The sequence below is a fragment of the Trachinotus anak genome, unplaced genomic scaffold, assembly GCF_046630095.1.
Source record: "Trachinotus anak isolate AG129_WGS33_773 ecotype Australia unplaced genomic scaffold, CSIRO_AGI_Tana_v1 ptg000011l, whole genome shotgun sequence".
Taxonomy (NCBI): Eukaryota; Metazoa; Chordata; class Actinopteri; order Carangiformes; family Carangidae; genus Trachinotus; species Trachinotus anak.
The window spans coordinates 13710757-13726268 of NW_027273862.1; the positions used below are offsets into that span (position 1 = coordinate 13710757).

Below are 15512 nucleotides of genomic sequence, written 5' to 3' on the forward strand. Positions count from 1 at the left end.
ACCTACAGTCACTGAGTAAATAGCTGTGGCCGCGGTGACAGCCATACACCGCTCATTCCCCGGACCCCTGCTACCCGGTTCAGCCCGACCAGCGGCGCGCAGTGTGCAGCTCTCGGAGAGCGAGTGCACAGCACACCCCGGTCAGTCCTCCCTCTCTCTCCCTCTCTCCCTCTCCCTCTCTCTCTCTCTCTCTTTCATTCACACCAGGATGGATCGACCTTCCTAGCAGAGCAGAAGTCCGCTCCAGCAGTTGGCAAGTTGGGCTCTCATTTAGGAGGGAAGCAGGGGCCGAAACAAACGTTTCTCCTCCTCCTCTCCGACAGGATTTCTCTCACCTCCGCGCATCAACTCGGCTGTCGGAGACCCTACACGATGACACGAACCGGGCTACGTTCACGCGTGGTGCTCCTGCTCTGCTTCATCTCCACGACAGCGTGCAATACGTTCGCGTTTACCGAGGAGCCCTCTGAGAGAGTCGGGAAGGCGGACGGGTATTGTAGTCGGATATTAAAGGCTCAGAACAATCGCAAGGAGAGCAACAGCGAATTTCGCCTCCGCGTTGAGGGAGACCCGGAGAGCTACCAGCCAGGGAGCACATACAAAGGTTGGTGTTTGTCTGCGAGACTTACGCGCCGTGCATTGGTTGGCACTAAGTGCGCACTGTCAAATAAAAACTAGTCTGCAGCAAGTCGGTTCGGCAAACTCAAAGTAAGTTTCTACGGGCTACATTTGACCCATCGCCAGTGTTTATGCCAAAGTGGACTTGGTGAGTAAAGACGTGAGTCTGCGTCCCACTGAGGGAATATGCATTTTAAGTATTACAAATCAAGTGGGACGCAGCTTCACTCACAACCTAATTGGCACAAAGATTAGCAAATAATATGCATAAACAAGCTTTTATGCTTAAAAATTTCAAATGAATTTATAAAGTTAAATCTTCCTATCATACAGAGAAAATGATATATCTATATATAGAGAGAGATAACAAAAAGTCCCAAAAAGTCAGTGGTCCCTGGTTTAATTGTTTTCGTCGAAAGTTAAAGTTATTGGGTATAGTCAGTGAATGGACATATGCTATCTGCTGTGGGAATCGCAAATGCTCATTACGTTCTGGTGCCGACTAAATGGTTTCACGTTGGCTCATTATTTTCAGCTTTAATCAGAAATAGGTTTATATCATCCAATAGTATTACAGAATTAAGTCTTAGTGGGGAGTAGGAAATCACTCAATCAGCTATACTGGAAATTAGTCATTTTGAAGTCTAAACGTCATATCTCAAAATGCTGATAAAGTTGTCAAGGACACCGAATTACAATTCCCCAAAGGTAAATGAACATGCTTTCATGTTCTGCTGGATTGCAAGGTGCACAAAACACTATCTTCAACATCTTATAGAAAAATACTGCTAGGCTGAGAGCCAGCAATTATAATTACTGTTATCTGAGCTACATCCTCAGGAACAGGTGAAACGTTTGATTGTGGGAAAAAAAAAAAACAGTTATATCAGAATATTTTACTCCGTATCCATCACAGCTCAACACATGCAGTGTTGTTTCTAAATGCAACACTTCTCAGGCAGGTAGTCAGCGAGGCCCACTGTAGTCTCCTGTTTGGAAAGACCATGGTAGTTCAGCTTTTTTTTCTGTGGATTGATGCCTGCTGTCTCTCTTGTTTGCTTCCATCTAGTGACTGTGATTGCATCCAGCCCCTCCTACTTTAGAGGGTTCACCCTTATTGCCCTGAAGGAGGGCACAGAAGGAGACAAGGAAGAGGACTATGCTGGAAATTTCCAGGTAAATTAGAGTTAAAGATATGAATATTGGTTTAGCAGGAAAATTCTCAGTTATCACAGTGCTATCTCATGGTAATTAATTGCTCTCATCCTGGTCTGACACACAGTTAAACCCTGGTATTTAATAAACATCCATCATATCAATGATGCCATACATTTTAATGTATGACTCAGCAGCCACAAAAAGACAGCACACCAGTACAATTAACCACACTTATATCAATTCCATCCTTCCTCTGGACCCCAGTACAAGCACTGTGCGAGAAGTGTGGGCAAAGGGAGAAAAAATATACAGGTCATACTGTAGAAGGGCACGGGTGGGGTGGGGTGGGGGTGGGTCTTGGTGTTTTTTTCTTTCCCTTTTTTTTTCTTCACATGTCAAAGTGTGATTCTTCTCACCTCACCTCCTCTAATAGGCTTGATATAGCATATGAAAAGAGCATACTCTCAGATCAGCTCCATGTAGCTGACAGTGCCTTGTCAGGCTGAGAAAGTAGTTGTGTGAAATTTGTGTTCTCACAATCAGCCGTACAGTTCATGTATGTAGGAAGTGTACAGTTGGTGTAGTTAAGAGGGCAATTAGCATTTTATGCAGGCAGGTCCAGCTGGAGTACTGTTGGAGGGAGGGAGAGAAGGCAGTGGGGCCAAGAGTGCCAAATGAAGAAACTGGTGCTGATACACACATGTAATAATGGCAAAACATGTGAGGCCTTGTCTAACTGTAACGCAGTGTGAGAAACGTAATGTGTGTGAGTAGGGATGGGATAATAATCATTTAATACAGTGATCAACTTAGAACACTGATTTTATTTCTGGGATGTATAAGTATTTAATGTATATAGTGCTATACATACAGCTTAAAGTAATCCATTACATACAACACATCGACAGTGTAAAACAACACTGTAAGGTGAAAAAAACCTTCCAAACCAAAAACTTAATATTATATTCATAATGTTTCAATTCATTCCTCTTCACTGGATCTTGTTCTGCTCTCATGCCTTTTAGCTTGCTATGTCCTGCCAATGCTTATTGCATTCAATTCAAGGCTGCAGTTTCGAGAAATTCACAGAGCTTACAGTGCACAAGATGACATCCTGTTTTCAAAGCATTTGAAAAGAACTGAGCAACCAAGGCATTGGTTTTAGCTTTGCCAAGCACCCAAATATTAGAGAAATGCTGGAATATAGTTAAGAAGGGTAAAGCCAGTATACCATGACACAGTGTATTCCTTACAAGAAAATCAAAGGCAGACATAGGAACCCACTTTTATGATCAGCCAAATTCCCATTCCTGCCCAGAACTTGAAAACATATGTTTTCTTATTGCAGACCCTGTAAAGGAGAAGTTGTTAAATGGGTTTAACAGCATGTGTGAAGTTCTCTTTTTCAGACTCTTGTGAACCTGTCAGTTTCAGTTGCTTCCTACATAAAACCCTATTATTTTATTTAACCTGCAGTACAGTGTATGGGGAGGTTTGCACAGCAGCCCTCAGGCTGCTCTGATCACAGTTATTGCCATGCTGGGGCACTCTGTGTGAACCTGAGCCTTGGATATTGGAGAACATAAAAAACAGAAACATTTCATTTTTGTCCTGTGTGCACCTCACATCTCATTACCCAGAGTTAGCAACAGTAAGGTTTTTTCTGTTTTATTTGTCCTTGCAATTGATTTCATGCTGTTGTTATTTAGAGCCAGCCTAGAGCATAAAGAGGGGAAACACTACATCATTTAGTCACGTTAAGTCACTTTGCTCCACGCATGGAAGAGACTGAGTGCACAGAGAAAGTTGTGATAGATGTGTTACCATAGCCCTTAGATGTTTTCATCAAAAGTAAAAAGAATGGATATGTCATTATTGGGACGTGCCTTTGATTGGACTCTTGCTAGGTTTTAAGAAGTTGAAGGTCTCTTTCACAGCTGCAGATGGTCACCTGTCTAGGTGAAAGCACCATGTGACAGTGCTTTAAAAATAAACTGCTGTCCAAAGAGATACCCTCTATCATCACCTGCTCAGTTAGTCTTTCATGTTTTTTGTCTTTTGTGTCAAAAGACACACAAACACACACACACACACACATACACACCATTTCTCCATTCATTCCAAAGAGCTCTGGGTGGGCCAGCCTCCAGGCATTGAGAGAATAGAAAGAGAAAAGAAGCTGCAACAGAAGACGTCAGGCTTTATTTAACATACAGCTCATTTGAAATCTGCTGGTGTGCTACATCTCAGCCATCTCACGACAGCTCCCGACTTGATGAAAAGCACTTTTATTGAGCTCTCTGGGGAGGTCAGCTGCCTGTGTGTGTGTGTGTGTGTGTGTGTGTGTGTGTGTGTGTGTGTGTTTTGGCAGGAGTGTAAACCAGCAATGCTGGTGATGTCTGATGAGACATTACTTCTCAGCAGGGTGAGATGATAGAACAAGAAAAGGCAAATTGTTAAGTGGCTAAGTGCAGGGTATAATCTACTTTAGGTGTGACATATCACATAATCGTAAAGACAGAGATACCAGACCTCGTGTGTGCATCATCTCCACATCAGAATTCCACATGGATGAGCTGATATTAGGACAACAAAGTCTTCACACTGGTTTGACACTTAACCTCTTTGCAAGACACACTTTTGTTTGGTTCTGACCAGCAGCTGCTGTAGAGCCAAGCACTTACTCTGATGCATACCTTCTTGCATAGACACAACTCACTTTTTCAGTAATGTATAACATGTTTCTTTTTTCCTAATGCTCAGCGTCTGTCTTTTTGGTACAAGGTCTGAAAACTTGGAATTAGGCACATACAAGAAGAAATGGGTCATAGGTCATTTTGCAGCAAATTAGTTGCTTCTTTTTGCAGATAGTCTTTAATGCATTCCCTTGAGACTTCGTTGGTTTGAACATGTGTTGCACTCCAGTCAGACCAACCCAGGATGCCTGTTAGAAACCATGGGAACATGGAGGGGGTATAATCCGTCAAACAGAGATAGGCTACATATACACAACTTGCAAACACACACACACACACACGCACACACACACACACACACACACACACACAGAGCTCCCTGGCTCCCCTTCTTATTTTCTCTGTCCTCTGTCTCCTACTGACCATCACACACACACGCCCACGCATGCATGCACACACACACACACACACACACACACACATACACACACATACACAGACAACTATAGGCATGCACAGCAACACACAATTCACTTTCAGAGGGAACTCATTCATAACATGGCATGACAAAGGAAATTCTCTGCTGACAGCTTTATGGAGTGAGAAAGTTCCCCATCTTTACAGCTCTGATGTCACTTCCTATCAAACAGATCCTTGGTCTCTGGGCAGTGAATATTAGCTCGCTGGCTGCAACCCACTCTACTAATTTTACATCTAGTGAAAATCAATGAGATGCTTAGTAGCTCAGGTGTGTGCATGAGTAGGGAGGGTAGCATGCATTTCAACTCTTCAGTGTGACCCAAAGAATCTTTTTTTTTATTATTATTATTTTTCCTACTGCAATAGTGACATGATTAGACATCTGGGTGTTAACTTTTGGACTGATCTGAGTATTGATAATTTCAATTTAATTGACTTTGTTTCACACAGTGTCATTGCTGCTTTCCACTAACACAGCTACATGTATCTTCCAGCTCCTTCAGGTAGATGCCAGCTTGTGCTCACTAGGCTGACAATATGGAAAGTGGCAAAAGAGTGCAACGTGTTACCCGCTCACTATATTGGATTAATTGCCTTGCTTGTTTAACCAGCTCTATTATACTGTGCTGGAAGGTCTTAAGAAGCTTGTGTCCATGTCTCCAATAGAATGGCAATGATGGAGTTTTACAACTGAAATGAAGAAAATCTCAACTTCCAGCTGCAAGCATCCAGTTTTTCTATTTCTCTTACTCTGGTTCACAGCTATTTTGGCATGTGAGCCCTTGCCCAATGTTACATTTATCTATGAGTGACTTTTAATTCAACTAGAAAAGATTAAACTATGCTATTCATATATAATTTCACAAGAAATAAAGTAAATATTGTATCATCAGATTTACTTTGTGACCAATTAGAGGGATCCCAAACCCTAGGATGGAAATCAGTATTTTAACACTCACTCACACAATGGCTGATGTTTAAACTAATACATGTGAGACAGATTTGTTCAATTCATCCTAAGAGCTGCCAAGTTAGATGTGTTTGTTTCTACCAACATTAGCAAGCTTTAAACAGCATATAACCACAAATGGTTTAAGACTAACATGATTTATTTCTGTCTTAACTCTAATTTATAATAATCCTAACTTTTAGGTTTGTAATTTTCTTTTATTCCTGTGTTCAATCAGCTGCTAATACTGTTTATAAGGCAACTGAGCTGACATTGATCTGCAATGAAACAGCTTCTGAGGCAAGTCTTTTTATTCATCATTAATCTCTTTGTGCATGCTTTACAGATAATGGATGAAGAGGAAACACAGTTTATGACCAACTGCCCTCCTGCAGTGACAGAGAGCACTCCTCGCAGACGCACCAGCATCCAGGTGTTCTGGACTGCTCCACCGAGCGGCTCTGGCTGTGTCGTCCTCAAGTATGTACTGTACACTGGAACTGTATGCTGAGACTGCCCAGCAGAGGCAAGTCCTCAGCTCAAATGCTCAGAGATACACTACACCCTGATGGAGGATTAATTCATAAAATATATTTTTTGGATAAATGGGTTCTCGTACTCGGTGAACTATAAATCATAACTTCATAAATCGTAATGTGGAAAGTTGGGCTGCCCCTCTCTATCAAATTCTTAATTTAATTTTTTCACCCTGCCCCCCTGCCTTCAGATCAAAACATGATACAAGATGCAAGCTTAGTCTACATGTTCAGTCTTGTATCAAAAATGGGTAGATTTGATTTGTCATTGACTCCTGCCGACCAATAAATTCATTTTTATTTTCTACCTCTCCAACAGCCAATAGCTTGTCTTGTGAATTTAGACCTGCATTGTAATACATTTAATAGCAGACAGTGTTTTGAGGTAAAGTTTGTCGGGGCTCTTGTTGCTGGTGAGTGCACTTGTGAAGAGGTAAAAAATGCGTCAATAATTTAAAAATAAATGGTATGCTCTGGAAAACATCGATGGCAGTTTGGCAGTCTCCTGCGCTAACTTTGGTGAAGTTGATTTGACTTTGTTGACCTGTAATGGGGTGATTATACTGTAATATAAATTGGTCAAAAATTCGGGAGGCTGTCCTTTTAGTTAATTCAGTTTGAATGCAGTTCTTCTCTGGTAGAACAAGCAGTCAGTCATAACACAAGACTGAGCAATATGTATAACTCTCTGTACTCACTGAGCTTTGTTTGTAGTTGTGGTTTAACTTTGCTGATGTGACAGGCTTAATAACTACTGCATGTTCTGAGACTGCAATTTTCTGTTGTAACCAGGACCTTGTGCTGTCTGAATTTCAGGTCCACTTCTCATGAATCTCCCCATAATTCAATTAAGTAGGAAGGAATCTCAGCCACTAGTATAGTACATAGCAGTAACTAAGTATTTGTTGATGCATGCTGAAAACAAGGATTTTATATAGCATGTATATACTGTATAGGTTTCGTTAGGTTTTGACTTTTTAGCTAAATCATTTTTAACTAAATGTTTTTCCAATAACTCTAGCTTATCCGGAGTTTTAATCATCTAATGTATAGAGCTACATCTCTCTTGGGTTGTTAGCTATTCTACTGCTATATATCAAGTCCATGTATACAGTAACTCTGTTTCATTATGCTTCATCCCCCCAAGCTAAGCACAGTAAAATTCAGAATGTATTATCAAATTTTCATTCCCACTTGGCTTCATAAACTATTCATTACCTTATACAGCTGACTGACACCAATCAATTTTTCTGGTGTGTGTCCTCTGGGCTTACTTGCATACAGAAGGGTAGTCATGTTCAGCTGAAGATGGATCATTGCAGAAATCTGTTTATTAATCCCGTTCTGTGGGGAAATAATGAGAGTACAGGAGGTGGAGAGATACCGAGGGACTGTGATTCACAAGGTCTTTTGATCAATGCTTTATTTAACTGTTTATGAACCCAGTTGTTTCTCTTTTGCATGTCTACATCTTTTCTGGTCTTACGTACAAAGGGAAGATTAAAAAGGTTGCATTTTATTTAATACTTAATGTCATTATGTGACTGTTACAGATAGTGATAACTTTCTCTTTTCTATGTCTCTGTACTTTACATTCCCCTTGTACTTATCTTTCTGGGACATCTTCATGACCTACCCTTTCAATAACCTCTGAGCTTTCCTTTACTCTGTCTGTCATTATTACTCTCAGCTTCTTATCCCTCTTCTCTTTGTTTTCATTGTCACTGTGGTGTTGACGTAGTTTTCTCACAGCAGGTCGTGTTTTTAATCACACCTGCTCCCTTTGTAGAGACCAGAGGAATGATGGCAGAACTGTTTTCAGTTAAGTACACGGATAGAGGAAAAACTGACAGAGCGCACAGCCTAGAGAGAGATACCTGAAAGTGTGGCTGCAATACCAGCGCACAGACATTGGAGGAGGGAGAGAACAATAACCTTGCAGTTCAAAAGAGATACCTCTGAAAATCTTGATTACAGGCTAGCACTGGGTATCTGCCACTGTTCCTCTTGTAACTGGCAGTCATAAAGATGACAAGGTTTTTGTATGCCTTTGAGCTTCAACACAACAAAGTTTTAATAAAGTCTTATTGATTTAAGAGGTACAACTCCTGTAACTACTTGACAAGTGCAGGGCTTTTTATATGAAAACTGTTTGGAGGGAGAGATACTGTTGTACACTATGACTGTGTTATGATATAGCCCATACCAGCAGAGAAACATAGGTAAATAAACATGCACACACTGTACAGTCAACAAATATGACCAGAAAGAAACAACATGAAAATATGAAATGATTGCTAATATTATAGATTAATTAGAGATGACAATTTCATCACCACCACAGGTAAATGTTTAATTATAATTTCATTTCATATCCCAGAAGAACTGCCCGTCACTCTGCCTCCCTGTAAAATATCACGGTTATTAAAAAAAAAAACCCAACATCTGGCCATGAAATTAGATATATGTGTGTGTGGTGTGTTTCTGTCAGAAAGCTCCTGTGACTCACATGTTGTCCCAGTAATCTTGCTCCTCCCGAGTGGTTAGCTAGAGTATAATTGATGGGCAGCTGCTGTCTTTTAGATGGAAAAACTGAGCTTGGTGGTTTGCTTCCATCAGAGGTTGGTCCGTGATGATAGGGTCAGGCAAGGATGCTCATTCAAATTTCTGAACTCAGAGCACTGACTTTGAAAGTCTCATTCTCAGCCTTCTTATATGGTGGAATCAAATCATGCCAAGGTCTCCTTCAATCTGTCTCTCTTGGTATCCAACTCTTGTTTTGTGAAAATATATTCTATACACTGATGTCTTGGTAGGTGTTGTGGAACTTGGACTATTTAAAAACTAACTTAAGGCCAGCTGAAAATCTTGTTTTGCTGACTTTCAGTTGTTGAATTTCTTACTGTCCTGCAGTGATGTACACTTGCATTCAGGGTGTGTTCAGTACACTTTGACATAATGTTACTGGACACATAAATGTGACACCGCTACCTGCTTACTAACTAACTAACTCGTTGGGATTAGCTATCACGAATATTAGCAGATGTGACAAAAAAACAGTACTGACCAGCCAACTGTGTGAAACATAGCAAGATTTTTTTTACCCACATTTCAAGCAGAAACAGAGCAACCTCAGATCCACATACTTCTTCATGTGCCTTTTAAATCTTGAAGGTCTCTGACCGTAGTTGGACTGGCCATCACGACAACCAGTGGGTCGCTGCAACAGTTGGCCAGTGGACCGTCAAGTTGGTTCCTGTATTGGTTGGTTGATAGACTGTCAAAACATCTTTAAAGTTTTTAACCAGTCTGTCAGTCTCTTTTCTGGTCTTCTCTGTGTGCCTGTCATTCGGTGTGCAGGTCAGTCCCGACAGATAAGTCCAGGGCAGAATTTCTTTCCCAATCCGACTGTACAGTTTCCTTTGTTAGAAAGCCTCACTGATTTAAAGGAGGCGCTTCATTCCTGTGTGATCAAAATTGTTCTGTTTCAGTTGTTCTACTGATCTTCTCCTCTTCAGCTATTCCATCTCCTTCTTGACAATGCAATCATGATCACAGCTGGTAGACATGAATTCCATACAGATACCCCTCTCTGTTGGCCTTTCATCTGCAGTCCCAATCAATCCCAATAAATTGACACTATCCACTAGCATGTGCCAGATTTGCTGTCTCTTGTTCTCATTGTCCCTTTCCCCCCATCTCTTCTTCTTCTTCTGTGCACAAGCACAAATGCTCCCTGTTGCTGATTGGCTGGAAAAGTGTTGTGTTACACTGTCCCAGCCAGGGCTGTGAAGGAACACTGGATTTTTTTTACAGTCCACACAGAATGAACAGCTAGCAGACCGTGAGGAGGAGGAGGATATTCACTGAATTTTACAAAATTCTGTTGGATTAGAATTGCTTACTGTAATTCACCTTTAATGTCAGGCCATTATTCAGAGCGTGTTTAGAGCTCATTATTTGTGACAGCTGGAATTTTTCAGTTTGACAGATTTCTCCCTGGTTCATTTATGCAATATATACATCAGGAGGCGCTGTGAACTTGTTTCCACTGGTCATGAATTTATTTCCTCCATGGCATTAAAACACATCACACCCTCCTTGAGAAACTCTTTTGGGTTAAACTGGGATAACGAAATACTTAGGGCCAATTAACTCTGAGAGACTAGATAGACTAGTGACATGAAACAACCCGCAATGTATTGTTAAAAAAACACTGTAAAATACTGTAGTTACACTCTCTCTGTTCAAAAAGAATATCTGGCATAATGAATAAGGAATTGTACAGTTCTGAAATATGAGATGATCCCTACTTTTTCAAAGCTAATTTAAACAAGACTAAATCGAAGTATATGGCTGGTATGCCCATGGACAAATCCTGATTGTATGACCCCTACGTTATCTGACAAAAACACCAAACACAGATGTAAAAGACAAAGACTGTGCTGTGAATTTGGCTAGATTTACTTATAAAATCATCACTCAGAGAGAAAGTTAGAAGAGACAGACTTTCTGTCTTATTTTGTCTCTCACACAGGGCACAGCCTCTGTCTGGGATCCACAACAGTTTAGCCTTTATTTACCTCAACTCCAGAACATAACACACTTTTAAATTAAACAGAGAGACAGGTCTTTATTTCTAATTCCCTTGGACAGACATGTATAATTGGTCATAGCGGTTTAGTGCGAAGCCTCATTTTCAGTCGCTCCCATTTGCAGTGTTAAAGTTACTGCATTAAGTGTTAATACAAACTCTACACTTACTGTAATCATTTCACATTCAAACCTCTCTAGCGCTTCAGTGGCCAGAAACCCTTTATTTCTTAACAGGGCTTTTATTGCTGTGCAGCAGTGAGTGTATTGTCTAATTTCCAGTTGATTTATTAGCCTCTTTTACTAACCTGGAAACAGATCCAAAATGGAACTGGCTGTCTGAACCAAACCCAAGTCAGAGGTGTAACAGACTTGAAAATTTTAACCAGAATAAGTCAGTAACAATGTTACTTTTCATCTTGATGTTATTTCCTAATTATTAGCTCCATGTAATAGACCTTTTTGAACTACAATTTCATTCAAAATAGTAAATGATTGACCACAAAATATCCTTAAACGATCAGTGTGTAGGATTTAGTGGTATCTAGGAATGTGCTTGCAAATTGCAATCGATTGAATACCCCTCTGTAGGAGAACCTACAGTGTCCTGCAGGTAACATAAGAAAGTGGAAGACTTTCTATAGAGCTAGTGTTTAGCGGGCTGTGTGGAAGAGGACCCACTTCCTATCTAGATACGGAAGGCTCATTCTAAGCTAATGAAAGCACAGCGATTCTTAGTTTCAGGTGATTATAATTATGAATATTATATTTCTTTGTTCCAATAGAGCCTTCTAAACCCTCTGCTTCTCTCATTTTTACCTAGATTGTTTTTAATGCCATATCAGGTCTAATGGTCAAAGCACAACTTCCCTCACTGCAAGGTCTAACAATGACAACTTTGTCTCTGTTCTAAATCAAATGTTTAGCTTTATGTCTGGTTGGATTTAGAATAATTGGCTTCCTTTCTGCTCAGCAGGGGCCTCTAAATGATAAGATCTTGTCTGATCTGCAGTTGTCTGATGACGAAAAGGGAAACTCTAGTCAGGGGCTATTACCACAGTTGAATCCTTGTGGTTGGCTACATCCTGGTTGTTCCACAGAGCCAGAGTAAATCATATCAGATTGTAATCCATATATTACAGTCACCATTGTTGCCTCTATCTTTTATCTTTTCATTTGTAGGTGGGAAGCAATTTATTTGTCATCTGCTTCTGGCTTGTGATATGTAGGGTAGTGGAATGTGTTGTGATGGGTTGTCTAAATGAGACAGTATATCAGTGATCAGATGAATGTCACAACCTCATGCAGCCGTCAGAACCTGTTTATTTCTGTCAATACAATGATAGGACAGATCAAGGAGGACTTCAGGACACCATAGTCAAGCAGACACATAAAAATTAAATGTAAATACATTTTCATTTGTGCAGTGGATTTATGTATTGTCTCTGTCTCTATTGCCAGAGTTGTTACTTTTTTGTAAGCTGTGTTTATAGCAGGAGCAGATGGAACAAAATGAATTCATTTAATCTCTGGTTCTAGCAGGAGCAGATAGAAGGGAATGAAAATTATTTAATCTTTGGTTGTAGCAGGAGCAGATAGAACAAAATGAGAATTTATTTTCTTCTTTTACACATCTGCTGGGCATGCAAATAGAAATGTAGCCACAGAAAGTGACACAGAAAATCTTTCTCGATCTTTTCTTTTTTTTTCCTTTTTCTCAATTTCTTCTTTCTCTCTTTTTGTTAAGATCTCACACGTGAAGCTATAAAACACACACATACACACACAAGCAAATCAGGGCAGTTTTGGGGTGATTGGGATCGGCAGTGGTGTGGATCCGGCAAAGTGAGATAGAATTTAAATTGGATGTTAAATAAGCATTACTCTACTTGATTGTCTGGCCAGCCCAAGAAAGTGAGCAAGCGGTGAGGCACAGTGTGCTCCTCTCTCTCAGGGAGATATGTGAAATTGGGGTGAGATTGAATTAAAGTGTGAACAGTTAGAGATGTGCTGGTGGTGTCGCTTACCTTGAATCATTTTATCCATGTTATGAGAGGCCATTTTGGACATAAATCATACTTGCTCTCACTCAGAATCATAATTTCACACGTACAGTACACAGGCACTGTGTAGACACACTAGAGATGTGTATGAGAGAAAATATGTGAGTGAATTATGATGTGTTTGAGTGAGACAGAAAACACCGTGTGTCAAAGAGAGTATAGTATTGTGTGTGTGTGTGTGTGTGAGTGAATGTGTGTTTCGCTGTATGCAAAAGAGTATAGTGCCCCTTTTCCACAAAAAAAAAAAAACATTTAAGAACCTCAAACACTGGGCTAATTTTTGCTCCTTTTCCTGCTGTGATGTCGTTCAGTGCACATATACACTAAAGATGACCTGTCACCTGCCCAGCATGGTGCTGTTAAACCAGAAACATCGCAGCTACACTGCACTCAAGGATGTTAGAATTAGCGCAGCCCAGAAATCAGTCTTTAAAACACACAATCATCAATTGCAGGCTCCACCACTTTTACAGATCCATTTTATCAGTTTGCACATTGGCTAGCAGCTCACTCCCCCCGTGTCTGTGTCATGCTCTGCTCCTTGCAGTTGTGTGTGTCCTAAGTCCAAACAGAAAGACAAACTTGACTGGCTTTTATTAGCGGGATTACTTTCATTTAAAAATCCGTCTTATACTTGCCAATTTTGGTGGAAAAAGGGTATAATTATGTACTGTATGTGAGAGTACGGCAACATCTGAGAGAGAATGAGCAATGCCATTGCAATGACATTGCATGTGTTGAAGAATAGTAGCATGTAAGAGAGTTTTTAAGTAAAAAGCTTTTTAAAAAAAAAAAAATAGAAAAGAAAAAAAAGTTTTAATCAAAAGTTATTTTTTGGGGCATTTTTGCCTTTTTGCAATTAGAGAGAGAGACAGGAATGTTGGAGAGAGAGAGGTGATGGCATACAACAAAGGCCCCCGGGCCGGATTCCAACCCGGGCCACTGTAGTAAGGACTGAGCCTTCATGGTATGTGCTCTGCCAGGTGAGCCAACAGGGTGCCCCGAACTAAAAACCTTTTTGACTCAAAATGAAGGCAGTTGGGCTTAAAGCCTTGAAATCAAAGCCTGAATCTGCTTAGTGGCACTCCTGATAATTGCTGTTGAAAAGCTAAATTGAGGAGCATTTATCTCAAGATGGTGCATTGAAGTTAGTACCACAATTTGAAATTCAACAAATTGTATTATGATAGGAAGGTCACTATTTTTATGCCTCCATGCCAGCGACAGACATATTTGAAGGCATTATGGTTTTTGGTTCTCTGCCCATCTGTCCCGTTCTTGTGAATGTGATACCTCAGGAATGCCTTGAGGGAATTTCTTCAAATTTGGTACAAACATTAACTTCTCAAATATGAACTGAGTAGATTTTGGTGGGCAAAGATCAAGGTCACTGTGGTAATGTTATTTAATGTATTAATTAAATTCAATTAAATATGTTGGATTGATTTAATATAATTCAATAATAACATAATGATTCAATTAATTATATAATAATTATTACTAATATAACATATAATTAATAATTCAATTAATTCTTATTTGAGTAAATCATTTTTTATAGTTATTTTTTCTTCAGTTTTTGGGTTGAATTTTGGTGAACTAATGGCTAATTAGCTGACTCCTGGCTAGTCAGACTATTTGCAACATGTCATTCCCCTACTTTCTTTCCCACATTTCCTTTTTTAATTATTTCAATCATTTACATTTAGTTCAGTAAATTTAACTTTAAACTTAATTTAATGAATGTACGTCAATTTAAGTTAATTGATTAATTCAATGAAATTAAACACACAGTATGCAACTTCTGCCGCGAGGGGTCTTTCAATCAAAATAATAATAAAAGACGGCATTGGGTGATATCATGAAGTAGCGTGGGAACACGGGAGTTGTTGCCTTCACCACCATTGCCGTAAGCTTCATCCGGTTTGGATTCCTTCAGTGTCAGTCGTTCAGGAGGTTTTTACCTGTAGCTGAATTATCTACAGAGGTTTCCTCCTCTCTAAAATAAACAGACCCGGTTATTATAAAAGCACTGAAAGCAGTTTCACATATAATTTTTTTTTTTTTTTTGGCATTTTGCCTTTAGTTATAGGACAGTGGAGAGTGACAGGAAACAGGACAGAGACTAGGGGAATGGCATGTAATGTAAAGAGTCCGACTGGTTGGGAGTCTGAGTGGTGAGCCAATAACCGAGAGGTTAGGACACACACCACGTGGGCGCTAATCCACCAGGCAGGCCAGTCCCGGCTGGAACTATTTACTGCATATCATTCCCCTTCTCTCTGATCTCTCATCACTCTTTACTGGTATTTACTGGCAGCCAATCAGCAGAGATGTCCTCCTCTTCATAATAAATGGACCAGAGGATTAAAAGAAGCAACAGATAAAGCAGTTTTACTTTAAAAATCAGTGATTGGCC

The 15512-nt window shown here is 40.0% G+C and overlaps 1 protein-coding gene across 2 annotated transcripts in view; it reads left to right on the forward strand.

Annotated features, from left to right (window-relative positions):
• Positions 1 to 15512, forward strand: part of spon1a (spondin 1a) — a 67833-nt gene continuing 52321 nt past the window's right edge. Inside the window, exons 1-4 of one of the 2 annotated variants that reach the window (XM_071488241.1) lie at positions 1 to 140; positions 324 to 604; positions 1688 to 1794; positions 6248 to 6381. In XM_071488241.1, coding sequence (XP_071344342.1) covers positions 373 to 604; positions 1688 to 1794; positions 6248 to 6381 — 473 coding nt within the window. In that variant the 5' untranslated portion in view covers positions 1 to 140; positions 324 to 372. Of the gene's footprint in view, positions 141 to 166; positions 605 to 1687; positions 1795 to 6247; positions 6382 to 15512 lie in introns of those variants that run through there. The other variant, XM_071488240.1, reaches the window with a different exon arrangement.